The following is a 27,715-nucleotide window of genomic DNA, read 5'->3' as shown; positions in this document are numbered from 1 at the left end:
AGGCACAGACCTAGTCCAATAAAGCAAGTTCTCAAGCAAGTTTTTAAAAGAGATAAATTTAACTTTTCATTCCTCCCATTGTCTTTCAGCTTTCCAATCAAAGAAACTAGAGAGTGACATGGAATGTTAATGGTGGAGGAAGTGATACAAAAAGGTGAGCATCCTTTTGAAATGCTGATACTTTAGCCAAAGGTGCAGACTGTCTACCATATAAACTTGTGTATAAGCCCGTCCATGGATAAGCTGAGCTGAACCCAATTTCTTGGTGTATTTTGGCACCTAAAATTCTCAGCTTATCCCTGAGAATATATGGTAATTGACTGCAGTTATGCCTGAACTCAATTGTCCATGTTCTGTAGCTTCCAGGTTAGACTTCTTTAATTTGCTAAATTAACTGTTTAGTTAAGACTATTTAAAACTGAGCAGAACTGTTTTGGAAGACTACTTAAAACTGAGCTTGGATTACAATATATCTGCCGGACCGCCAAGTGAGACTAGGCATTGTGATTGTATTATGCTGGTGCTTCCCCAGTAAAATTAGCTATTAAGAGTTCTGGTTTGCCATAATGTGCAAATTTTGCCATCAGTGGTTTGGTTTGGAAGCCCCACCCCCCCATATTATTGGGCTCAGAATTTATCTATCTTTTGTAAATAGGTAGGGCTCATTATTCTAATAAAACAAGTGAGCAACAATAGTAGAACTTGCAAGGCCAAAAAGTAGACTTGTCCATACTTTGAAAATTATTTAGAAGAAGTGGTGGGACTTCATACTCTCATAGCACCTCCTTGCTCTTCATTGAAACTAGCACATCTTTTTCCACTCTTCTGTGGAAACCTGGAAAAAAGATGCTGCTGGTTTAATGCATCTAATCATTAGAACAGCATGTCTTTAATACAACGGCTGCCTCTTTTTTCATCTACTGAGAACATGGGCCTGAAGCAATACATCTGAATGCTGGCTTCCAAGGCAAAGATGAATAATCAGAATGAAATATTCTAGCCATGCACATCAAACAAAACTGGAGTTAATCCTCTCAGTTTTTCCAGAAATCCAACTGATAACATCCTTAGAGGGAGGGGGAGAAGCAAAAATGGAACAATTGTAAAAGAGCCAGGCAGGCTGGAAAAAAGTTGTCTTTTTTTAAGCTGAAGTTTGACAGATCTGAATGCCACTGTAAGCTTACATTCTTAGTGCGATGTTTGGTTACTCCATGAGAGTGTTGGAATGGACAAAACATTTCTTCCCCCCACCTCACCCTCTCCTATAAAACACAGAGGCAGCATAATGATGTACATTGAAAATATCAAGACAGCTTTCTGTCTCCAAGCTTGCACCAAGAATGTTATCTCTAAAGTTTATCCTGGTAATGTTGCTTATGCTTCCAGGATCCAGCTGCCATATTTGGAGTTTGGAAGGAGTAACGTTTCTTTGGTATGAAGTCCTCTTGGTCCCTCTTATACAGTTCAGGGTTGTTTATTTTTTTCTTCCTTTCTAAAATGGTCTGTGCCAGGTTTTCCCTGTCCTATTTAGGATAGAAAAAGAATCCCCTTGTTGCTTGTGGCTTTTTCTATCGTCTAAATCGTGCTGTCCTTCAACAACAAATCAGAATCTTCCATTAGCAGAAAATGCTGGGTCCCAGTTGCTGATGGTCTCAAGAGTTGTGTAAAATGTTCCAAAGCTTTCAAAAGACACAGCTCCCACATGGAGTCCATCGGTTTCTGGATCCAATTTAGGGGGTGTCTTGCAATTTCATCCTCGCTCATCCTGGAGGAGATGTTCAGATCCCAGACAGTTTAAGGTTTTCTTAACAGTCTGGGCTTCAGCAAAGTATCATTACCTTGTCGTGGTGCTGGAGCTTGAGCACCTCAATGATGCCATGAGCTAAACTGTGAAGGGCCACCCAAGATGGGAAGGTCGTGACAGAGAGGTCAGACTAAATGCGATCCCTGGGGAAGGTAATGGCAACCCACCCCAGTATTCTTGCCGTGAAAACTAAATGGATCAGTACAACCAGAGATATGTCGGTATACCATTGGAAGATGGTCAAAATGCTACTGGGGAGGAACAGAGGATGAGTTCAACTAGCCCCAGATGTGATGATGCAGCTAGCTCAAAGCCGAAAGGACGGCTAGCAGCCGACGGTGATGGTGGTGAATGGCGAATCCGATGTTCTAAGGATCAACACACCATTGGAACCTGGAATGTAAGATCTATGAGTCAGGGCAAATGTGGTTATTGGTGAGATGTCAAGATTAAAGATAGACATTTTGGGCGTCAGTGAACTGAAATGGACTGGAATGGGCCACTTCACATCAAATGGCCACCAGATCTACTACTGTGGACAAGAGGACCACAGAAGAAATGGAGTAGCCTTCATAATTAATAGTAAAGTGGCTAAAGCAGTGCTTGGATACAATCCAAAAAATGATAGAATGATCTCAATTTGAATTCAGGGCAAGCCATCGAACATCACAGTGATCCAAATATACGCCCCAACCACAGATGCTGAAGAAGCTGAAGTAGAGCAGTTCTGTGAGGATCTGCAGCACCTACTGGACAACACATCTAAAAGAGATGTTATTTTCATCACGGGAGACTGGGCAGTCAAATGACACCTGGAATTACAGGTAAGCATGGCCTGGGAGAACAAAACGAAGCAGGACATAGGCTGATAGAATTTTGCCAAGACAACTCACTCTGCATAACAAACATTCTCTTCCAACAACCTAAGAGATGGCTTTATACATGGACTTCACCAGATGGACAACACCGAGATCAGATTGACTACATCCTTTGCAGCCAAAGGTGGTGGACATCTATACAGTCGGTAAAAACAAGACCTGGAGCTGACTGTAGTTCCGATCACAAACTTCTTAATGCACAATTTGGGATCAGAGTAAAGAGATTAGGGAAGACCCACAGATCAGCTAGATATGAGCTCACTAATATTCCTAAGGAATATGCAGTGGAGGTGAAGAATCGATTTAAGGGACTGGACTTAGTAGATAGGGTCCCAGAAGAACTATGGACAGAAGTTCGCAACATTGTTCAGGAGGCGGCAACAAAATACATCCCAAAGAAAGAGAAAACCAAGAAGGCAAAATGGCTGTCTGCTGAGACACTAGAAGTAGCCCAAGAAAGAAGGAAAGCAAAAGGCAACGGTGATAGGGGGAGATACGTCCAATTAAATGCAAAAGTCCAGAGGTTCGCCAGAAGAGATAAGGGATTATTTTTAAACAAGCAATGCGCGGAAGTGGAAGAAGACAATAGAATAGGAAGGACAAGAGACCTCTTCCAGAAAATTAGAAACATCAGAGGTAAATTCCAGGCCAAAATGGGTATGATCAAAAACAAAGATGGCAAGGACCTAATAGAAGAAGAAGAGATCAAGAAAAGGTGGCAAGAATATACAGAAGACCTGTATAGGAAGGATAACAATATCAGGGATAGCTTTGACGGTGTGGTCAGTGAGCTAGAGCCAGACATCCTGAAGAGTGAGGTTGAATGGGCCTTAAGAAGCATTGCTAATAACAAGGCAGCAGGAGACGACGGCATCCCAGCTGAACTGTTCAAAATCCTGCGAGATGATGCTGTCAAGGTAATGCATGTGAGATGCCAGCAAATTTGGAAAACTCAAGAATGGCCATCAGACTGGAAAAAATCAACTTATATCCCCATACCAAAAAAGGGAAACACTAAAGAATGTTCAAACTATCGAACAGTGGCACTCATTTCACATGCCAGTAAGGTAATGCTCAAGATCCTGCAAGGTAGACTTCAGCAATTCATGGAGCGAGAATTGCCAGATGTACAAGCTGGGTTTAGAAAAGGCAGAGGAACTAGAGACCAAATTGCCAATATCCGCTGGATAATGGAAAAAGCCAGGGAGTTTCAGAAAAAACATCTATTTCTGTTTTATTGACTATTCTAAAGCCTTTGACTGTGTGGACCATAACAAATTGTGGGAAGTTCTTAGTGGTATGGGGATACCAAGTCATCTTGTCTGCCTCCTGAAGAATCTGTATAACGACCAAGTAGCAACAGTAAGAACAGACCACGGAACAATGGACTGGTTTAAGATTGGGAAAGGACTACGGCAGGGCTGTATACTCTCACCCTACCTATTCAACTTGTACGCAGAACACATCATGCAATGTGCTGGGCTTGAGGAATCCAAGGCTGGGGTTAAAAGCGCTGGAAGAAACATTAACAATCTCAGATATGCAGATGATACCACTTTGATGGCTGAAAGCGAAGAGGAACTGAGGAGCCTTATGATGAAGGTGAAAGAAGAAAGTGCAAAAGCTGGCTTGCAGCTAAACCTGAAAAAAACCAAGATTATGGCAACCAGCTTGATTGATAACTGGCAAATAGAGGGAGAAAATGTAGAAGCAGTGAAAGACTTTGTATTTCTAGGTGCGAAGTTTACTGCAGATGCTGACTGCAGTCAGGAAATCAGAAGACGCTTAATCCTTCGTAGAAGAGCAATGACAAATCTCGATAAAATAGTTAAGAGCAGAGACATCACACTGAAAACAAAGGTCCACATAGTTAAAGCAATGGTGTTCCCCGTAGTAACATATGGCTGCGAGAGCTGGACCATAAGGAAGGCTGAGAGAAGGAAGATCGATGCTTTTGAACTGTGGTGTTGGAGGAAACTTCTGAGAGTGCCTTGGACTGCCAGAAGATCAAACCAGTCCATCCTCCAGGAAATAAAGCCAGACTGCTCACTTGAGGGAATGGTATTAAAGGCCAAACTGAAATACTTTGGCCACATAATGAGAAGACAGGACACCCTGGAGAAGATGCTGATGCTAGGGAGAGTGGAGGGCAAAAGGAAGAGGGGCCGACCAAGGGCAAGATGGATGGATGATATTCTAGAGGTGATGGACTTGTCCCTGGGGGAGCTGGGGGTGTTGACGACCGACAGGAAGCTCTGGCGTGGGCTGGTCCATGAAGTCACGAAGAGTCGGAAGCGACTAAACGAATAAACAACAACAAACAGTCTGGGACCTGAATATTTCCTTCAGTTTGAGCCAGGACTGGCTCTACTAAAGCCACAGTTCCAGTTATTGGAACACATGAGGACCAATCCCACGAAGAGACTCTAAAATAATATATGGAGAGCTTTGCCTCCCAGCTGCTGATGTCCTTATTAGCCCACCCATCCCATTCCCAGCCAGTGCATAGTTGGCATCAATCTTAGAGTCCTATTACCCACATAGAGACAGGGATAGGGCTACTTTTGGCCTTTCAGATGTTGTTGAACAACTTTCAGCATCCATCATCATTGGCCATGCTGGCTGGAGCTGCTAAGAGTCAAGATTTGGCAATGTTCAGAGAGCTGCAGCTTCCTTCCCAAAGTGATAAATCCTGCTTGTGGGGAGTTCAGGAAAGGTATCTGCATGGTCTGAACCTTTGCTGGCCGACTGGAAATGGAAGAGAGCAGGACATGGAGGTGGAGATGTGGAGCCCACCTAGGATTCTGTGGTTTCTTAATAAATAATCATTAATGCCTTGCAAGAAAAGAGGAGGACTTATAGCTTGTAGAAGGAGTTTGAGAGATCACCAGCTGACTTGGACCACAGGTGGAAGGCTTTTAGAAAAGGACACTAAGCTTGGTGTCTACTTACATTTAACCCCACCACAGTCTTCCTGTGACAGCACCAATTCCTCCCCTCCCTTCACTCCATGACAACACCCTTGCCTTCACCCTAGCTTATGAGTGAGACAGTTTTAAGATGTCATTAGCTGTACTGCTCTTAAAGTAGTCTCTTCCCCTTGTTCCAGCTCCCTGATGGACTCTCTCAGTACATAACATCTGTTATGCTCTATCACACTTTAGTTTGAAGATGAAGTAAAGGGATCCTAATGGGTGTGATCAGAGATGTGCTTGGGGAATGTTAGGCCACATGGACCTGCCTCTCTCCTCTGCTGACTGGCCCGCCTCTCTCAGCATTGCCTCTCCCCTACATTTTGTTTCCTTCCATAAATTTTGTTTCCTTTCATGCCCTCAACCTTTCCCTTCCATCCTTTCTGCTTTTGACACTCACTTCTCTCTAGGCTTTCAGTGGGAGAGGAGAAGACAACACACCTCCCCACTTTTACCTGGGGAGGAAGAGGGAGCAGGCTTGCACCTGTCCTCACGGCAGGTCCACAAGAATAATGGGGATGGTGCTTTCCCTCTTCTTGTCAATTTCAGCCCACCACCCCTTGAAGTACAGGTACACCCCTCTTCAGTTACCACAATTGGGACTGATAACTTAGTTGTTAAGGAAGTGGTCGCTAAGTGAAACCACAACTGTTCTTATGATCTTACTTCAACTTTCCTTTGCATTACAGAACTGCAGAGGTCATAAATGTAAGGATTGGTCACAAAGTTACTTTTTCATCACTGTTGTAACTACGAACAGTGTTGTATGAGGCAGTCACTAAGTGAGGATTACCTGTAAGAGTCCCCTTGCCCAGGAGCTAGTCAGTTTCAGTTTGCTGGCTCTACATGGTAGAGTCCAGGGGACCCGGCTTGTTCCATGGCAGGGTCTGCCTCCCTCTGCCCTGGGGCTGTTTCTTCCCTTCTGTTTCTCTTACTTTAACTTGGGAAATGCCCACGAAGGGCAGACAAATGAGACAGGCAGAGGCTGGAAATGAGACTTGCCCATTCCTGCCGCAAAGCCCTGATTGGTAGATGCTTGTCCTCTGGGCTGGTGACAACTGACAGGAGATGGTTGGAGAGCCCAAGGGGAAAACCAGTGCACCATTCAACAGTGACTCAGAACAGATGCAACAGAGTGTCAACCTTTTGAGGTAGACTAGACCAGGAAGCCAAAGTTATGACTGCTAAAACTGCTTTTATTACAAGGTTACAGTAACAGAAACTTGCAAATCTGAGTGTCAACCTTTTGAGGTAGACTAGACCAGGAAGCCAAAGTTATGACTGCTAAAACTGCTTTTATTACAAGGTTACAGTAACAGAAACTTGCAAGTCTGAATACACTTCCCCACTCCCTCCTTTTATCTTTGTGAGAACTAGGGAGGGCCAAGTCTGAGACACTTTCTCAAATTACAGTTCTGCTTTGGACTCACATTTCTTTTGTCTGATTGTTGCGGCTCTCCCTCCTGTTCCTCAAGGTTATTGCTACTTCCCATTACACAGAGGCAGAATAGAGGCTGGAATTTGTTCCCCTCATTATTATGTGCCACCTTAAGGATGGGTGGATAATACATCAGCTCAGTTGTGGGAAGAGACCTTGAAATTATTAGAAAGAAGGATTATCTAATCCATTTGTTTCCCAAGGACAAAATGGATCTCTCTGAGCTGGCCTTTCTGACAGGTGGCTGATAGGAAAAAAAAAATGGTCATGTTGGTCAATCAGGACACTACCCCAGTCAAAACAGCTGAGAAGGGTGCCCCCTTCAGAATATATGGTTGACTACACACAGTCCAGAGAGTATCACCCCCACAAATTGGCATCAGGGTTGGCCCACATGTGCATAAACATTCCTTTATGGGGTTCTACTGATACCCTGAAATGACTCATGATCTGATGACATGCCTAAGCTAAATAAATTTCATCCGGAAGTCAGACCTTCTCCCACATAGACCCAGAATTGTGAAATGCCTTTCCAGGAAGCATGACCTGGCCTTGCCATTGCAGTATTTCTCTTTCCAAAGGCACTTCTTCAGAATGTTCTTTTCTATCCCACATTTTCACACATTGATTTGCTAGGTTCCAGCACTTACGTTTGGCACATCTACCTGCTTGGATGGAAAAATGACCTGGAGAGAGGGTAACTCAGAGGCGGTTGCTTAATTGCTTCCCCTTCTAGCATTTGTTCCACAAAAAGTTCTCTCTTATCCAGTTGCATGTCTCTGCACAGAAAAGGTACTCCATACGTTCTTTTTCTCCAAAAGTGGGAAAGTAGCCAAGAAGGAGCTTTTCCAATCAGAAAACATGCAGGAGGGAAGGATTAAATCAGACTTCTTAATAAGCACAGAAAAGCTACTGTTCTGATTGTCTCCCTAGCTTGTTAGGAACTGGCAGAAGACAGCTAAGTCGGTGGCCTGTCCACAGGTGGGTGGACAGACAGACAAACAAACCAGGGACACATAAATATCCAAACACACCACAGGGTGGAGGCTCCCAATGTATAACAGATGCTTTCCCAGAGCTTCCTTAAAAAGCCAGGTTCTGCTGCCATCCTCCTGCAGCATTCAGGAGGCTGATCCCTTCATCTTGCAGCCTGCTTTCTGTGTTGGGTTGAGAAAAGAAGTAGAGGGTTCTTTCAGTTCTCTTTCACTCACTCCTCTCTATGCAGTTCCTTGCCACCTCTGACTATCTAGTGCAGTGTTTCTCAGGCTTGGCAACTTTAAGACGTATGGACTTCGACTCCCACAATTCTGGGAGTCGAAATCCACACATCTTAAAGTTGCCAAGGTTGGGAAACACTGATCTAGCAAGTAAGTATTTTCTATTTTCTGGAAATGGTCAAGGCTTTCCTCTTTAGCCCAGTGTTTTTTGTTGCCGCTACCTTATGGGGTTTTTAACACTTTTTATTATATGTTGAGTGTTTTGCATTTCACTTTTTATTTGTTTTAGTTTGTGTGTGCGTGTGTGTGTGCCTTTGAGTCAGTGTTGACTCCTGGTGATTGCCTGGAAAAGTCCCTGCAGTTTTCTTGGCAAGATTTCAGAAGTGGTTTGCCTTCTTGCCTCCTCCCTAGGGCTGAGAGAGAGGGACTGGCCCAAGGTCACCCAGCTGGCTTTATGCCTAAAATGGCACTAGAACTCATGGTCTCCCAGTTTCTAGGCTGGTGCCTTAACCACTACCCAAACTGGCTCACTTTTTAATAGTGTTAAATAATCATAATGTTTAGCTGAACAACAGAATATATATCATGAGAATAACTAAATAAAGGTTGGGGAAAGAGTGTGGGTGTACATGCATTGTTCTTTCTTTCCATTGTTCTTCTGTTGTAGCTTCAGATGCAGATTTTGGAATATAAGATAATAGGTCCTTCCTGGATATTGAGTCTTTATTGGCCCTTGATTAATGCATACATTTTCCAAAGGTGGTAAATAAAGAAAAGGGTCAGGTTCCAGTTATTAGATTCACCCTGGGTGTCCTGTTTGTAAAAAACAGCATTCTCTCGTGTCTGGAAGTGCAGTGAGCGTTCCCACTTTGTGGTGGAGGCATCTGTTGACTTGTGCTCCTTTGGCATGATACCTTTGGAGAACTGGATTTGTCCTCTCTTTGTTGGCTCCCTCATTCTGTGGCTCTGCAGGTATGCCAGCACTTAGCTAGAATGAACTGAAGTCAAGTGTGGGTTGCTTCTTCAATTGCTGTTTTTGGCTGGATTCCTTCACTTGTGAAGGGGAGAAAACAAGTCTCCACTTTGTTTCTGCGGAATCTACCAAGAAGCTCTGAAGAACCAGTTTTACAATCTGCACACTTTCTGATTGATTCCTGACCTATGTGTGTGCTTGCCTTAATGAAACTTAAGCCTGGGATTGTTTATCCCTGGGAGACTAAATTGGTGTGTTTGAGGCCCTTTTGGCTTTGATAAGGATGGCTCATCAATGGCAAACTGTTCCCCACCTACATAGCAATGATTTCTTTATTTCTCCTTTCATTTCAGGGCAACAAGATCTCTGCTGTGGGGGCCTCACCTCCTAATTTTTGACTACTCCTATCTGGTTCCTCAGATAATACTAACTGATTTCACATTATTCTGAACATCTTGGACTCTGGCAAAGGAAAAAACAGCAGCTCCTAGTCTCACTTCAGTTCCTTTTCATTTTTCCAGCTGGGAGCTACTGCAGACTCTTTAGAAAGAGTGAACAATGCAGATTTCCTAGAGGTGGATCTGTTGATGTAGGAGGGACAGAAGTATTATTTTGCTCCCTGACTTTTCAGTGCTAACTTATTGTTTGTATTAGGGTAATTCCATGCTAGCTATTATGCAGTTCTTCTTACAGAAGTCATTCTGTAACCTTCCTGCCCTCTCCTGAGCATTCAGATTTCCTGCCAGGTTTAACATGGAGCTGTCACTGAGGGTGTATAAGCCCTTTGTTAAAAGTCCAACAGTAAACCACTAAATGATTAGATCAGTGTTTCTCAACCTCAGCAACTTTAAGATGTGTGGACTTCAACTCCCAGAATTCCCCAGCCAGCATGCTGGCTGGGGAATTCTGGGAGTTGAAGTCCACACATCTTAAAGTTGCTGAGGTTGAGAAACACTGGATTAGATGCTTGACAGGTATGAATATATACCTTTCTGAAGCTGACTCAGGTATTTCAAAATATACACACCTTAATATCTCCCTGGAAAGAAGCACAGCAAAGTAGAATTGGCACCCTTAAACTAGCTATAGGACTTAAGAAGGTTAAAGATGGTTGAGGCCATTCTTGAAAACAGTTGCATCTCTGCAAGGGGGCAAATATATACGGGGCAAAGGTGAGAAGCCACTTGTTCTCCACTGGTCCTAGTCAGCACAGACCATATCAAGGCATAACAGGAGACTTAATTCAGGCAGGTACACTAGTCCAGCCACGACTGGCAGCATTTCTCCAGGATTCCAGGCAGGTTTCCTTTTTAGCCCTGCCTGGAGATGTTAGGGATCGTACCTGGTATTTTTTGCATGAAAAACATGAGTTCCGCCTGGGGCTATAACTCTCCTTCTTCCCCTGCCTTGGTAGTAATAGGGAAGGTGGGGATTTTTGCCAAGATTGTTCTTGATATTGCTTAACAGAAATCTGGAAGCTTCTCTCTTCTTGTAACAGTTCTCCCACTTCTGAAATCAGACTCGCAATTCACATGCATAAAGAAGATCCCACATCACTGGTTTATCACCACAAGAAAGATTTTGTGGCCACTTTTTTTTTTCCTTAGCAGAGCTCCTCTGTCTTTAGTACTCATATGTCTGGCAGAAATTCAACTAGTGTAGGCATCTTCATCTTTTCTTTTTCAAATTGGCCTGTCATCATTAATAGTTGGGCTTACAGAAGGGCAAATGTTCATGCCATTGGAAGATTAGCTTGCCTGTTTCTGCTTGTTAAACAGACAGTGTGTTGCTGGCCAACCAACAATCCTGCTTCTTTGAAAGAGTAGTTTGCACATAGACAGTTCCTAAATGTTTACATGTAGAAGGTGCCAAGTACAGTCTTCACCAAGTCCGCTTAATGATTTGGTAGCAATTGGTGGGAAAAATCTCAGGCTCAGACGCTGGGACTCCACCACCAGTTGGAATTTACAATGTGACACCTGCATAATTTTATTTCATTGTTTAGATTTGTTAATTTTTAGAAGACAGTAGGAAGCCAGCCTGCTGTAAAGTAAAACACCACCCTCAAATATAACTTGTATTTCTAACAGGACATCCAGGAACCCCAGAGAAATGAGTTAGAATGAATCCCATTGAAGTATGGCTTTGAATGCTCACCTGAATCCACGAATATTCCCATTTGAGCCATGAAACAAATCATTTGTTTTGACTGTCAATTCAGGGACAGGGGGAAGTCAGTAATCTGCCACACCAGCTCTGTTTCCTGTATGGATTATCTACCTCAGAAGCCAGAACTTTGGAGCCAGCCAAAGTAGAGCTTCACATCCTTTTCCCCATTTCCTTCCTTCTCCCTTTTAAAATTTTCATGTATTTACACATTTGGGGAACAATTACCCAGGATATTCTTTGTATATCTTAGTAGAAAAATGAGTTGCCCCCATTGTTCCCCCCTGATTGGACAATCATGATGATCCAATGTGCAAAATACATAGATTTCATTGTCTTTGAGCTGGTTTATTGGCATTATTTGGCCTGTTGAAAACATTGGTCCTCACCAAGTTTCAGTGATGTCAAACTCTGAAAATAGAATTTCAAAGCCAGGTTTCAAATTCTTGATTTATGATAAGCTATTATGTGGATGGTATGATTTGGGCTTTGTTGTTCAAATCCAGCAAACAGTGGTTAATGATGTCTTAGCAGATGTGAACCCCAGACATTGACTTGGTTCATACATTGCCCAAAACATTTACAATGTTGAAATCATTATGTCTGGGTTCACACAACACATTTGAGCATAAACTGTTGTTTACATACCAAAATGGCTGGTCTCTGATAAAACAGTAAGCCAAAACCAAATAAACCATGTTATGGATTAAGCCATTCATGTATGTTATTGATGGAAATACAGGTGCAGCCTTGCAGGTGATTCTGTTTTATTTATCTGCCATGGCTCTATTCATCCCTAGCCAACATGCAGAGGAATGCTACAAGCTATAGTCCAAAATGTCCAGGAGGTATTTAATAGGAGAAGGCTATTGTAAAATAAGACTAAACCAGCTTAGATATCCTTACGTTTGCTTTTCTTGACACAGTATGAACGTTGTAGAGATAAGCAGTGCAAATGGAGAACTACCAGCTATATTCCATCTCCTCCACTTATAGCTACAGTAGAAAAAGGCTGGGCAACAAAATTCTGATTAAGGACTATAGTGTCCTCCAATAGTGGACAGAACTATTTTTTTTAACCTGTTTTGTCTTTATTTTTAAAGGGTGCGCTGAAGGCTTGGTGGGGAGGGCTTCCAGTAAGTCTTGGCTCATGGTAATTACAAGGACAAATCCATGCATTTTTGGAAATGGATTGCCCAAATTCACCAGGCGGCTTCGTGTCTAAGGCAGAACTGGAACTACTCCAAACACCTCTTTTATTTCGTTTTTTAGAGTTACCCAGAAAATCACATTGAGGGAAGGCTCTTAGGGTCAGCAGAAGAGGAAGTGGTTGCCTACAGGTCCTGCGTTGTCTACCCACCCACAATGGAAAAACAGGTCTTCTGCACTTCCAATGGTTCTGAAGAAATTTTGTTGTTTCAGTTCAGTCCTTGGTCCTTTTGATGGTTTTGCAAGAAGCCATTGCAGTTTTTCGCAACTACAAAAAGTAGAAAAAGCTGTCCATGGTTGTATTTCATAATTTCACACAAAAGCATTTGGAATTATAAATATATTGGTTATTGTATTTCTGCCTTTCATCATGGGAGCAGCCCTTTCAAAGAACTCTGTTAATTGTCTGTGGGTATAAATAAATGTACTTTTGAAAAATAATTATGAGGGTGGAAAATTCTTCTTTACTGCTAAAAGCAAGAACACTTAAGCTTCAGGACTTGGCTGTAGAAAACTTTGGATTCATTCACACTTCTGGCACAGCCAGACATCTAAGAAGTTGTCATTGATAGATGGTCAAATGGTTTCTTGGGGTTATCAGTGGAGGCCTTCTAGCCAGGGCTAAATATATAAAATAACTTTGCCAAGTCCTGAGTTAATGTGGTCCCTCCAGTGAAATCATCTTCTTCATTGGGACTAATTGGTAATGGCGGAATAGAGCACGGAGTCTTTGGCAAGCAAAGCTGATGTCTAATTCCTGAGCTGTGACCCCTTCATGACTCCTCTTGTTGAAAACTATCCACGATGGCATTCTGACAGTCCACCTCTTCAAGGTGCATGTCATCAGAAGGCAGCATCTGGTTGAACTCACCTGGGTTGAAAAACTTTAGGACTTGGATGAGAAACTCAGGGAATCCTGGGGCTGTTCCTTGTACACCGGGAAGCTGAAAAACATCCCAAACTTATTTCCATACTGTTGCCAAGAAAATTGTATAGATGGCTCCATGTATCACCAGGAATTCAGCTCAATTTGGAGACTGTGCAGGTTGGGTGTTGCTGCATGAGTGATGCCATCTTCAGTTACTGGTTCTCCAGATCTTCGGATAGGATGTACAGCAGAAAATGAATGCTTCCATGCATCCCAGGGTTACGTCCATGATTATGCAATCTTTGGAGTCACTGAGGAAGATGAAAGTAGATATCCTGCGGGCAGAACCTGTTACTTCCACAAGTATGGCACCATCATTATTAGTATCATTAATGCAGTAGTTAGATTTTAATTAGGATTACATATCACCTTCCCTTCTGAACTTCAAGGTGCATAATTCTGGGCTCAGTGACTTCCAATAATGTTTTCCTTTGTAAAAAGCATACAAGTAATGCGTTTACCTTTATTTCTTTAATAGATTTAAAGATTGCCCAACTGCCAATGTTTATGGGTGCTTTACATTCTCAAATCACCAGGATAATAAAATGAAGGAACAAAGATACGTGCTTCCAGAAGCAGAACAATCTTACAAACAGAACAATTTGGGAAGTGCACAGTGGTTTTAATATCAGTCTTCTCTAACCTGGTTTTTTCATCTGTGCTGCATTTCAACTCCAAGAAGTGAGGCTGGGAGATTCTGGGAGCTGGAAGTCCAACACCTCTGGAAGTCACCAGTTTGGAGAAAGATGTTTTCAATATCCTGAGGAGATGCTGGTGAAATTAAGACCGCTTCCTCATCTTGCTTAGTTTTGATGGGGTGTGAGGTGGAGTGCTGAAAGAAGGAGTGCTTTAAAGCCATTCCCAAATGTATAGAATTTTATGGAATTATCCGTAGGTGGTGGAGTAAAAAGATGTGTTCCAGTACTTTCTTATTTTGAAATCATTACTGAATGGGACTTAATCCTGAGTAAGAATGTATAGGGATAATAACTATAATAATATTAGCTGACAGTAGAAAAAATGGATGTTATGTTGTAACTTTAGAGTAAGAGTTTAATGTAAGTTTTACCTATATCTGTTATAAAAGAAGTTGGAAGTTATTCCTTTTTCTATTTCTGTTCTTTTCCTTTTCTTTTTTTTCTGCACTTCTGTTCTCTTTATTTGTTTGTTAGATTTTATCTCTTTGCTTTAAAACTTAATAAAACTACTATTTAAAAAAAGACAAATAAATTTATTAAGGCAAAGGCTTCTTGTGGCAGCATGGACGATGTGAACAATGTAATGACGTGGACTTGCAGCCCTTCAGATGATTATGCACTTTCCTTAAGTGCTGCTGAAATCTGACAAGCTAGATATACTGCTGACATTCAAGGCTTCAGTCCGTTGCCCACATAGGAGAAAACTATTTCTTTAATTTGCTGACAGTGTTTTTTTTACACTAACAGTGTTTATTTATTTATTTATTTATTTATTTATTTATTTATTTATTTAGTCAAATTTGGTACCATCCAGCTCTCCAAAAGAGGGACTCTGGGTGGTTTACAATAAAATTGATACTATAACAATAAACGTTAAAATCCCATAAAAAATAAAAACAAGCTACAAATATAAAATACAATATAAATATATATAGAATCCAAAACAGTGTTAACTTCTGGACTTGGGGCACTTGGATTTTTCTACTTCATCTTCATCTATACAATCAGAACTAGCTTCTTTTTGTTTTCCCCAAGCACAACAACGAAGATTTGCTTTATTTGCTTTGCTTTAACTGGAAAAGCTAGCACAGCAATAGAATTGGCTGTAGCTTGAATACTGAATTAAAACTCTCCTGCTGCCCCCTGCTGGACAGAGTTGTCATTCATGTGACCTGAAGAAGTAGGTACAGTAGCTACTTTTTGACAAATGTGCTCCCTCCGCAAATCCAACACGGTGAAGAATGGTGGAACATTTGCTTTTTACTAATCCCTAGCCTTCCAGCTGCTGTTGAACTATCATTCCCAGCACCCCCAGCCAGAATGAGCTATGGTGAGGGTTGCTGGGAGTTGTAGTTCATTAACAACCAGAGGTTACTCAACCCTAAATATATATGGTTGCCACCAACATGCTTTTTAAACCTTCACATGTGTGCCTACAATGTTCATTCTATGTGTGCTCTGATTTTCCAAACAAATATGCCCAGGATTAATGTGTGGGATCCATAGTGTCTACACCACATGCTACATAAATCAAGGCCAGCTGCTGCCAGTTCACAGCTCGGGCAGGTGCCATCCTGCTTCTGAAGATATTCCAAGGCCAGCCTGAGATACTAAGCCGGAGTTCCTCAACCTTGGTGGCTTTAAGATGGGTGGACTTCAATTCCCAGAATTCTGGGGAGCCATGCTGGCGGGGGAATTCTGGGAGTTGAAGTCCATACCTCTTAAAGTTGCCAAGGTTGAGAAACACTGCACTACAGCATTCGTTCACTGGAGAATGAAAAACCCTCCCAGTAAAAACACATTCATTTTTTCCTGTCTTTTACTTACCCCTGATATCAATTGATTCACCAGCAGAAGAGGAAACCTCATGATGCTAGATGCTACTGAACTACAATGCGCAGTATCTTCTGCCATTAGCCATGCTGGTTGAGGCTTCTGGGAACTGCAGTTTAATAACCCCTGGGAAGTCATGGGTTTCCAACTCTGCACATAGAAACTTCTAATAAATGGCAAGCAAATCAGGCTGACCCTGGCAACGATAGATCCAATCCCTGGGAAACAGATGAGATGAACTCGTAAACCAAGCACATTTGAGTCAGACTGGTTGATACTCATGCTACTGATTCTAAGTAAAGAGACAAAGTAAAGTTGCACAAATCTATGGAGGGGGAATTTAAAGCTATGGTGCCTGGGGTGTGGCCCCATGCCCTAGAATAGATAAAAGATGCAGCCCTAAAAGCAGTTTGTAGAAATTTTCCATGTTTTTAGTGCTCTGTTAGTTCTGTAAGTAGCTTGCTATGGATGATGTGGTTTTCTAAAATGCTGTGTGTTTGTTTGCTGTAGCCCTGTTTTAGATTGGATATGTCTGAATCTCTTCCCAAGAGATTATTCTATGAAATAATTCTGGAAATATATTCAATGCATAAGTCGGTGAAGAACTGATTATATTTGTGTTCTTGTTTGTTTGGCAATTCATGAGCTGCATATGTTAAGACTGGAGTGAAAGCATGCATCCAGTGAACATCCTAAACTTGTTTAGGTTTAAAAATCTTTTAAGTGGCTTATTTTTCTGGGCTACCTGCCTGGACCTTCAGTAATTGTCAATGGTATTTTGTTTTGCCCCAGCTGTGTTCATATGACATACTGAACCCCTACTGGACATTTTCAATTAATGCATGTTGGATGAACCCAGTTTGCACAGTTAGTTCATAGTTCAGTGTGTTGTGTGAATCTAGAAAAGAGTTGAATAAGCCTTTAGTTAGTCATAGGCTGTCAAGCAAAATATAGAACTTTTTTTTTTTTTGCATTTTTGGTGCATTCTCCTTTAAGGGAGGATTTTTTCTTCCTTTGAAAGACAGTTTAGAAAGGAACTGTTGCTGTGCAATCTGAGCATTACTAAAAGTATAAGGTGAAACCACCTTTATTTCTGATAACTATGATAGCTTCTATTTCAAAATATGACAATGGTGATTGATTACTAGTAGAATATTAAGTGTGTATCTGGTTACTTTAAGTCACACCTGTTCTTGGTGTTGCTACTCATAGGCTGGATTTTTGCAATGCATTTAATTGGATTACTCAGTTAGCCCATTACTGCATCAACACAGCACTGGGGGGGTGGGGTCACATAACATGCTCTGGCAGGTGAGATAAGGATTCAGTAGGCTGCATTTGGACAATATGTTAAGCTGGATTAATGTTAATTTTGTTTAAGTGTGTCCCTGTGTGTTTTAGCAGGTCCTGAGTATCCAGTCATTTCATTACAGTTCAAGGTATTATGAGAACTCATAAAGTGGCTTAATTCAGTACCAAGTTTAACCACATAGTGGGAACAGCTAATAAACTGATTCCTAAACAAATGAAATAGATTGGCTCTACACAACTTTCTGTCCCCCAGAAAACCCAGGTTAAAACTATAGAAGTTCAGCATTTTGTTTGAATGCAGCCACTAACCAACTAACTGGGCTAAGTATCTGTGATTCCCAGTTACACACAGTTGTTTTTAAAGTAGAAAATACTTTAAAAGTATTCAGTTCCTGATCCTCTGGTGATAACATCCCCGTATAAATTAAAACAAGCAAGCAAACATCTAGGTTCAAAGTGGTAGGGACAGAGTCTAGATTCATACTGACATAATGTGGTTTGCTGGTTCTGGCTTAGAACCATCTGAATCCACTCACTGTGGCTGCAAACGAGCTTCTGGCTTAATTCAACGTGTATGAATACATCCAAGAATGGCTTATTTATGAACCAGGCTCAGTGAACCACAGCTCACTGCTTACAGATGACCAGCCTTTTCCTCACCCAAGTGTTCCAAATTTGCAAAGGAAATGAAGCAATTGTATGCCTGAAACTTTTGCTGGCAGCTCTCGGCCAGCGCTGCAGACTTGCAGTTGTAACTTGCCAGTTGCTGGTCAAACAATCATTGTGTGATGAAAGGTGAAAAGTCCCCTGACTCATGTCTGACCCTTTGGGGGGACACCGCTTTGGTGATGTTTTCTTGGCAGACTATAGTGGGGTGGTTTGCCATTGCCTTCCCCAGTCATCACCTTCCCCAGCAAGCTGGGTACTCATTTACCGACCTCAGAAGGATGGGAGTCTGAGTTGACCTGAGCCGGCTACCCAAGAATCCAGCTTCTGCTGGGATCAAACTCAGGTCGTGGGGAGAGTTTTGGTTGCAATACTGCCACCTACCACTGTGCCACACGAGGTTCTTAAAAGGTCCCCTGTGCAAGCACCAAGTCATGTCTGACCCTTTGGGGGGATCATTGTGTAGCTATTAGTAACTGGGAGGATCGTTGCTCAATTTCACACCACAAAACCAAACCAAGTAAATTGCAGAAACTCTTGCCTATCTTCCCTTGGTGGCATATCTCCTGCCAAGACAGTTCTGTACAATAACCCCTTTACACAGCCATGCTATCCACCCCCAGTGGGAGGTGGGTGAGCTGGGCATTATCTTCAGTGGCTGCAGAAACTGTCCCATGAAAGTATCTACTTTTGTAGCAATACTTGCTGCTTGCAAAAAGAGGTCTCTTATTAACCTAAAACTTATTAACCTAAAACACGGCAAATGCCGTGGAAGTGCCCAGCAATGGCATTAATTGATCACCAGGGGGCTCAGTGTCCTTTGTAAATGGACTTGAATCTACATCTGGTAATGTTTTTAGCGCAGTGTATGAAGCTGGCATTGTAATACAGCTATTCTCTTGCAAGGAGAATAAGTAGCCCTGGAAATGGAATGAATCTCCGTAATACGTTGAGAATAAGTGTTTCAGATATGCAAAGTGGTATTGCTCTGATGAGGCCCTCTCTCTACCTGGTGCCTTGAGTTAGGGCTAATCTGCTTCAATCAGCCTGTCACTTCAATGAATAGGACTTTTGAGCATGCGTAGGACCTGCTTTTCTCAAAACATCAAAGTATTTTGAAGAGGCCCTTCAATCAAAGTCTTCAAAGCTCTGTACACACTATTATTTATACAAAAGAACTTGGGGAACAAATGGTGCAAAAGCTGATAATATTAACTAACCTGCTTCCCTCCAGATATGTTGGGACTACAATTCCTTGAATGAGCTGGGAGTTCTGGAAGTTGTACTCTCAACATGCCTGGAGGGTAATAGATTGGGAAAGATTTATCATATTCCAATATTTTCAGATCTTCTCCTCCTTCTCTTTCTTGACATTGTTGGACCCTCTTGTTCTAGATCTACCTAAACAAGATGAACTCGCTTTCCTCAAGTTCAGCATCCACTGAAGGAAATCCTGTGTCCCTTTTCTGGGGTAAGATGCATTGGGGGCTAGTAAAATGAACATCTTATTAATCTTGGGGGCATTTCATTTTTAACCTGATGAATCAAGAATGTCGGTAGCCAAGCACTTAGATTTGAATGGTCAAACCCTTCCCCGCTAGTATCCATTTTGAGGATCCCAGGTTATACTGAAGAAATGCAGCAACCAAATGCTGATGTATGCAATTTCCCCTCCCCCTTTTTTTTTGGCTAAAAGAAGGGACAAAGTGGATGGAATAATTCCATAATATCTCATATTTTTGGGAATTTACCAAAGTGTAAGAAGTCTGAGACGCTGCAGAATATTGGAGAGAGATTGTACAATTACTGACCTCAGTCACCTCCTAACTAAGATGAATGGCAGAACCCCATCTCTCAAAAAGGAGGATTTCATGATTTTTTTTCTCTTCCTGTTTTTTGTTGGGGGGAACCCATCAGATTGAATGAAAAACCCAGGAAAACATGCAGAATAATTTTTCAGCCTAGCCCAGGTAAAGATATCTTCTGGCAAATGTTATCCTTTCTTTTCTTTTTTCTTTTACAAGCACAATTCTCATCAAGTTAATTGATCAAAAATGATTGAGGCAACTGCCTGGTTTGTTGATGTCTCTGTATAGGTTGTGAATTGAATGACACCACCCGGAGATGTGTAGTGAAAGAAGAACATGACTTATTAGAACACCTGGTATATCTGAGAACAGTAAGTATCAGCAGAAGAGGATATATGTAGCTCTGGGTTGAACTGTGGAGTCCTTGGTGCTCACTGAGCCTTGTTGGTTTCTTGCAGACGTTTCATTACCTGACTAGGTAACATCATCAGTGCTCATGAGTGTGGGGTTTGCTCCCTGTTTATATACAGTATATAAACTGTATAAAATGTCTGCAAGCAAACCAAGTTCAGAGAGCACCAAGGACTCCAGCAGTAAGTTTCCAATATTGTTGCAACCACCAGACATGATTCTGCACATGTTTTCCTGAAGATCATTCCTTTACATAAACTAATGTTGGGGAATCTGTGTCTTTTTAGATTTTCTTAGACACCTATTCCTACCTTCCCCAGCCAGCATAGCCAATTGCCAAAAATGGTGGGAGCTGTAGTCCAATAATATTTGAAGGGCCACAGTGCCTTAAACAATTATTCTGTTTTTCAAAACGCTCCCCGTTCTGCATACTGCAGAGAATGGTAGACTCAGATGTTCAGAAAGGTTTGTGAAGCCTTGTGTTCAGCCCTGTGTGAAGGTCTGTAAAGGCTTCTGTGGAAATACTTAGAAAGGGCCACTGACTGTTTTCTCTTTCTTACCTCTCAAGGTAGTCCTGGGTGAAGATGCTGATGATGAGACCCATGTGGTGGCTGTGGAATCCAGAAATATGGCCAGTGTTCCAGAGCCGGTACCAATTGTATCACTGAAACATTCTGTCTTACCAATGGTAATTTCATGGGGTAACATAGCTTGCAATGGCAGCTTTAGCTAGAATCCATATGTCTTTAAGAAACGTCCTAAGTCTATGCTACATGTTCATGGAGGCATATATGATGTATGTGTATCACTCTATAATATGTATTTGTGCTGGGCAAAAGAGTGATTCAAAGACCATTAAATTGAATCTTCAAACTGAATTGAAGAGTCAAAAAATCAAAATGGATTCTCCACATTGATTCAGATGGCTTAGAAGTTTCCTGATATATGCAAAACCAGCCCAGCTCTCTGGCATATTGAGAAGAGCTATGATAATTATATCATATTCTAAGCATCAAAAATAGGGCCTCTTTCATTAGGATGAACCAACGTTACACATCTTTGCAAAGTCCTACCCCAAGAGGGCCTACAGAAGTTTTTTTAAAGGAATAACTTTTTCCAATTCAGGTACAGTTAATTGGAAGGGCTTATGCTATTTTTATTTTAGATCTGTGCATGCTTCAGAAATGGTTCAGAAGTGCTTTAGGTCATGTATGAGCACAGCCACTCTCTGCTGTTTATTAAAACACCCCCTAACTTTTTTTAGACTTCCACACAAATCCAAAAAAGTTGCATCTGCTTTACAGAGTTCATTCATTAAAATTTGTGTAAGTGGTATCAGGCTGCCAGGTGGAGCTGGAGGAGAAGCCTACGTGGGCAATGCAGGTGCTTCCTAAATTAACAAGTTGGACATGCTTACTTGAGAGCTGAGAGCCAGTTTGGTGTAGTGGTTAAGGCACCAGGCTAGAAACTGGGAGACTGTGAGTTCTAGTCCCGCTTTAAGCATGAAAGCCAGCTGGGTGACCTTGGGCCAGTCACTCTCTCTCAGCCCTAGGAAGGAGGCAATGGCAAACCACTTCTGAAAAACCTGCCAAGAAAACTGCAGGGAGTTGTCCAGGTGGTCTGCGAGAATTGGACACGATTGAATGGATTAAAAAAAAGCAAGTGGTCTTCTAGGCACTCATATCTTAAGCTGCATTAGGAAGCTATAATTAAGGCAATACCTGAGATAAAATTATTCGGACACATCCTAGCTAATAATATATTGCATTAGCATCACCATCCTACATATATTGTAGGAGAATGGGAAGAACAGCATTCTGAAATATGGTATCTGTTTTTTAATACAGGTCTGTCTTGATGGCTTTGAATTGCTTCCCCCTGTTTCTTTTATCCTAAAATCGGGAACAGGCCCAGTATATCTCAATGGGCAGCACCTGATCTGTAAGTAGAAGCCAAGTTTCTTGGGTGTGTGTATGAGAAGAGACTGGGAAGTAGTGAGGGTGATAATTAGATCAGGAGATATGAACTGGAATCTATGGAAATTCATTTGTCAAACCATCATGAAATGTAGATGAATGACTTCGTATGTTTAGATAACAACCAGGAATTAATAGGTTTTTTATTTCATGTAATAATCTGCAAGTTATGGGGGGAATATATTTGTACCTTCAGAGAGTATATCTAGCAGCAACTAAAACACTGTGACAGCTAATCCATGCAATTCTTGTTGTCAATGGGTTATTGCTATATATGGCAATTGCTATATATTGCCTCCAGATATAACTAAGTATGGAAAACTTGTGAGCATTACTGAGAGAATTAATATGTGAATCCACCCTGATGATGACCTACTTTTTAAGATCATTTACAGGTAGTCCTCCCTTAATGATCACAATTGGGACCAGAGTTTTGGTTGCTAAGCAAAGCAGTCATTAAGTGAATCTGACCCAACTATACAACCTTTTTGCAGTGGTCATTAAGCAAATCACTGCAAGGGTTAAGCAAACCACATGGTCATTAAGCAAATCATGAGGTTCCCCATTGATTTTGCTTGCCAAAAGCTGGCCAGGGAGGTTGAAAATGGCAATCACGTGACCACAGGATGCTGTGACGGTCATAAATGCAAACTGGTTGCCAAGCATCCAAATCACGATCACATGATCATGGGGATGCTGCAACAGTCATAAGTGTGAGTGCTGGTTGTAAGTCGTTTTTTCCAGCACCGTCATAAGTCTGAACTGTCACTAAAAATGGTCGTTAAGTGAGGACAACCTCAACCTACCACAACCTGGTGTCCCACAAGTAGAATAGGCCCTTGACCCCATCAACACAATAAAGTTATTGCTGGATGTTGCAGTCTAATCACAAAATTGGAAAGGCTGGTATATATTCCATGAAGGGTTATTAACAGTAACTTTGCTGTGAAACAGCATTATCTAGATCAATGTTTTGCAACCGTAGCAGCTTTAAGGTGTGTGGACTTCAACTCCCAGAACTCCCCAGCCAGCATGTTGGCTGTGGAATTCTGGGAGCTGAAGTCCACACACCTTAAAGTTGCCAAGGTTGAGAAACACTGATCTAGATGTATCTTTTCTTTTTTGGAAAGAAATCAGAGGTTCTATGATAAAACAGTGAACAGTTTCTTGCTGGTTGCCTTGGAATCCAGGCATCTGAGGGACAGACGAGACTATGAATGGGAGCAACAGGCAGGAGAAAGGGTGTCTAATCTTTTCCTAAAGCTTGGGCTTTTTCAAAAATAAAAAAAATAATACCTCTCTGTAAGCTGCTTCTTCACCCTAACTGCAACAGATGAACACAGGCATGCTGAATTTATGAGTATGTGGAGAGTGGTTAAACACCCCCTGTGTGGTCTAATTTGCTCTGCTCGCTTCAGTTTTTTGTTTTTGTTTTTATGAGAGAGGCAGAAAACAGGATGTGGAAGAATCATTATTTAATTTACTTTCTTGCAGGCATCTGTTGCTTTTTTCTCCCTTCTGCAATATTTTATTCTCTATCCTGTTTACAAACTCCCTTTAAACTTCCTATTTGTATTCAAAGCAGTGTACAGTTAAACAAATCATCAAAATGATATTGAAACTTAATGTCTTTTTTTGCTAGGGAAAATTACCTACACACTTAAATTTTTAATTGTTAAATGTTTGTGTTAACAGCTGTACAAACAGTAATATTTCAGGGGATCAAAAATGTTAACCTCTTACAAGCAAATAATACAGACATACATGTGTCTTATAAAATCATACCATCCAGAAATCAATGTCTTTTCTCTTCTTCAATTTATATGTTAAATTGGCTTCAATTTATATGTTAAATTGGTTTCAATTTATATGTTATTTTTTCCAACTTCACTTAGATCATTTTAGATATTCCAGGATCTTGTCCTTACTAATCTATCAGCTAATAATAAAAACATTAATAGCACCTTTTCACATTTGAATTATTATCAGAAAATAATGATGAACATGAGTGGGGGTCCAATATAAGGCAAGACTGGAATACAAAGAAGGTAGATCAGCATGGAAAAGTTGGAGTCCACTAAGGATGGCATTTTGGGTGCTACTCAGAAAAAGATCTTAGCTTATATTCTTTAAATAAGCATGGGTTATTAAACTAAGATGAGCCTTTAAAAGTGGATCTCCTTTTTCAAAACACTTGATGTTTGCTACTTGAAATATTTTTCAAAGCATAACGTTAATTCTCAGCCGTGAAATCGCCTTGATAAACTAAATTCCTGCACTAGTTTTCCAGCTTACAAACAAAAATACAAGAGTACAGGATACAAGGGTAATAGAAAAGCAAGTCAGAAATATTCATACCATCTTATCTATAAAAGAAAATATACGATTGCCTTTTTAGATATGAATTCATTAGAATAGTTGATCAACTGGAAATATTGCTAGGCAAAGACGGACTGTATGTAAAAATGTATATAAAAGGGATTAAAACAAGTGGGTGAAGCTGTTGCTACTATGAGAGGCTTTGCTGTGAGGGATGAAACCAGGAGTGGAGTATAAAGGGATCTTAAACAACCCTCTAAGTACGAGTCCAAAATAGATAATCTGAAACTCAAGTTCATGAAGTTTGATACTCCTGTACGGATCTATTCTTGGGTTTCAATTTCTAAAGTCTGGGACTACTCATAAGAAGCAGAACCCAATGAAACCTATTGAGGCATAGTGGACCTGACCCAGCCAGTGTAATTTGACCAATAACAGGCTGTTCGCATTATTTTTTTGAAAGATGAAGCCTGAGAACAGCTGATCTTCTCTGCTTGCTCCCAGCATGGGGCTCTTTTAAAAAAAACCCAGCTTTTGCTGCCTTTGTGACATCACATTCTGCTCTGGCTTCTGTTCTTGTGTCCCTCCCCATTGATCCATTTTAACTGGCACAGAACTCTTGTTGCTGTTGAGGACACTGGCTGAGCTAACGTGGTAAAAGGAGGGTTTCCAGGTGCCTCCTTCAGTGCACAGCTAGGCACACTGCTTTCACACTTCTCTTGCTGGTGGCCCAGAGCATTTTGGGTGCTAAGGGAAAAGAGATGATGCTCTTCAAGGGTGCACAGTGGTGGTGGTGGTGGATGTTTTGTTTAGTACTGCCTTGCAATTCTCTTTTGCAAGTGGAAGATGATTCTGACTACGAGCCAACAGAGGAAGATATTCCAGATGATGTAGATGCTGATGACAGCAGCTTTGATGAAGAGGAAATACCAAGTACAGAGATACAACCTGTGAGTTAAGCCAATTTTATGGATGATGTGTTTCCACTGTCAGAGCGGATGGATGGATGAAGTTCAGTTTTGCTTGTTTGCTTCCTTTTCTACCATGCTCCCTGTTTATATACAGTAGCTTGCCCTGCCAGGGTTGTTGGGGGTGTGGTTGGACTCAGCCAATGCACTTACTTGAATCTTGATGATCTTGGCATTAACTTGTCCAGAATTACATTCAGTCTGTTAGTTATGCTTTTGACTACTGAGGAAGGCTAATAAGCCGAAACACGTATAGTCAGCATTATATCTGTCAGTGAGCATTCCAGTTGAAATATTTGTGTCTGTTTATTGGTCTATACATGTTGGCTGTTTTGGGCCTTTTATTGTTTTTGTTGTAGTTTATATATGCTTTTATAATTCCATATATAATATTAGTAAATAGCATTGTATATTTTAACTTGTGGCCCACCATATTTATATTTACTTAACCTTGTTGCTATTTCACTTTGTGTTTTTGGTTAAGTGGGTTCCCTTCTCTTTTTTGTTCTTTTTTAATCAGTCTGTCTGCTTGGTAGTTCCTGTTTTTCAAGCAGAAAACCATACCCTAATCAAGGAACTTCCAAGGAGACAAACCATCAAGCATAGAAGCAATCAAGCAGAAAACAATGCTCCAGTCAAGGAACTACCAAGGAGAAAACCACACCTCCACCAACACTGGCAGGGCAAGCTACTGTGTACAGCATACATAGGGAGCAAACCCCACACTCACCAGCACTGGAGTACTGGAATTTGAACTTTCAGACTTGCAAGGTTTTGTTAATGTAGCCATACAATAAAGTAAAATTAACTCATCTGGTAGAATTAGCTGTCTGGCCTACCTGGGAAGGCTGACATCAATCTTGCAAGTCTGAAAGTACAAATCTCCCGCTGTCTCCTTTACAGCCTGGGAAGCTAGGGAGGGTCTCTTCTAAGACTTTCTCCATCCATTATGCAGCAGTGGGCTATGCCCTCTCTTATCTGGCCATTCTCTAGGCAGCATCTCTTCACCCCATCTCTCGAGGTCTTTCTCACATACCATTACGCAGGTATTGATATGTCTTTTGGGTGCAGCAAACAACTTTATTGGTCCAGGACAGGCTGGCTGTCATCCGCAATTCTGCCTCATCAACAGGAAAGAAAAGATGGAATATTTACAAAGATTTTCTCTCCCTGATGCAGATCACTCACCCTACCTAATGACAGGACTAGCCCGGTCTTAATGTGTGCAATCTGTAATACTTCATCCTGTTCAGTTACCTTGGGGTTCTGTTGCATTTGTTGATCACCCATCAGCCAGGAAAGACTTTTTTCCATAGCAAAGGGCAAGCTGTCAAAACAGCTTATCTCTTAGTGGGACATTATACTTTGATTTAATAAGCTGACAGGCTGAAGCTTCAAAGGAGGCTGAATTCGTTCTAAAGTCCAGTCCTTAAAAACTTAAAGAATGGCTATAAATAAATGAATCTATCATTCTGTGTTGTTCCCTGTCCAGAGATATGTATTTAAGATGGGCAGCTATCTAAATTTTCTAAACAAATCCTATTCCTTTGATATATTCAGTGTTTGCCTTCTGATGCTGGCAACCGCTTAATTGCTCTCCATCTTCATAAAGAGCTCACTGCCACAGTCTCTCTAATTGGCCTTAGGGTGCTATTTAGTTCAAAGATGGTAAACCATAGTGATGTCACTGCAAACAGCCAGACATGGCATCTTACATATGGGTTGATAATCAGGAGACAGAAAAAGTAAATGTAATTCCCCGTATGGCAGTTGAAAGGAAAGGTTAGAAGTTAGTGTGTTATGGAATAGACCAGTGTTTCTCAACTTTGGCCTCTTGAAGTTGTGTGGACTTCAACTCCCAGAATTCCCCAGCCAGGAGTTGAAGTCCACACATCTTCAAATGGCCAAGGTTGAGAAACACTGGAATAGACAGTATGGTGGCCACAGGATCTACCAGGCTCCCTGTCTCTCCTGACTTGAGTTTTTGGCTAAAAAAAATGTTGTTGTTGTTAAAAATAATGGGAAAGTTAGCCAGCTGAGAAATGATGTATCAATGTCCAGCATCCTCCTTATTTCCAAGAATGTCTCTAGATGTCATATAGGTTCCATGGGCTCTTAAGAAATAAAACTGGTGGGTGGT

General features: G+C 41.3%; 1 protein-coding gene across 1 annotated transcript; it reads left to right on the top strand.

The window, feature by feature from the left end:
* The first annotated feature begins 13,812 nt into the window (after positions 1-13,812).
* Positions 13,813-25,566, top strand: LOC134502854 (nucleoplasmin-like). Its single transcript, XM_063311373.1, has 5 exons — positions 13,813-13,888; positions 20,190-20,272; positions 20,881-21,000; positions 22,160-22,253; positions 25,448-25,566. The coding sequence occupies exons 1-5, from the start codon at positions 13,813-13,815 to the stop codon at positions 25,564-25,566; spliced, it is 492 nt and encodes a 163-aa protein (XP_063167443.1).
* The last annotated feature ends 2,149 nt before the right edge of the window (positions 25,567-27,715 follow it).

Source organism: Candoia aspera, chromosome 9 (genome assembly GCF_035149785.1).
Source record: "Candoia aspera isolate rCanAsp1 chromosome 9, rCanAsp1.hap2, whole genome shotgun sequence".
In the NCBI taxonomy this organism is placed as follows: Eukaryota; Metazoa; Chordata; class Lepidosauria; order Squamata; family Boidae; genus Candoia; species Candoia aspera.
Note: the sequence above shows the minus strand (reverse complement) of the source record. Positions and strands in the feature narration are given on the sequence as shown.

Excerpts from the sequence above, each read along its gene's own strand:
- LOC134502854 (XM_063311373.1), top strand. The coding sequence starts at position 13,813 with ATGATTATGCAATCTTTGGAGTCACTGAGGAAGATGAAAGTAGATATC. Across the intron at positions 13,889-20,189 it reads AGAACCTGTTACTTCCACAA|GTTGTGAATTGAATGACACC; the intron begins GTATGGCACCAT and ends GTCTCTGTATAG. Across the intron at positions 22,254-25,447 it reads CAATGGGCAGCACCTGATCT|TGGAAGATGATTCTGACTAC; the intron begins GTAAGTAGAAGC and ends CTCTTTTGCAAG.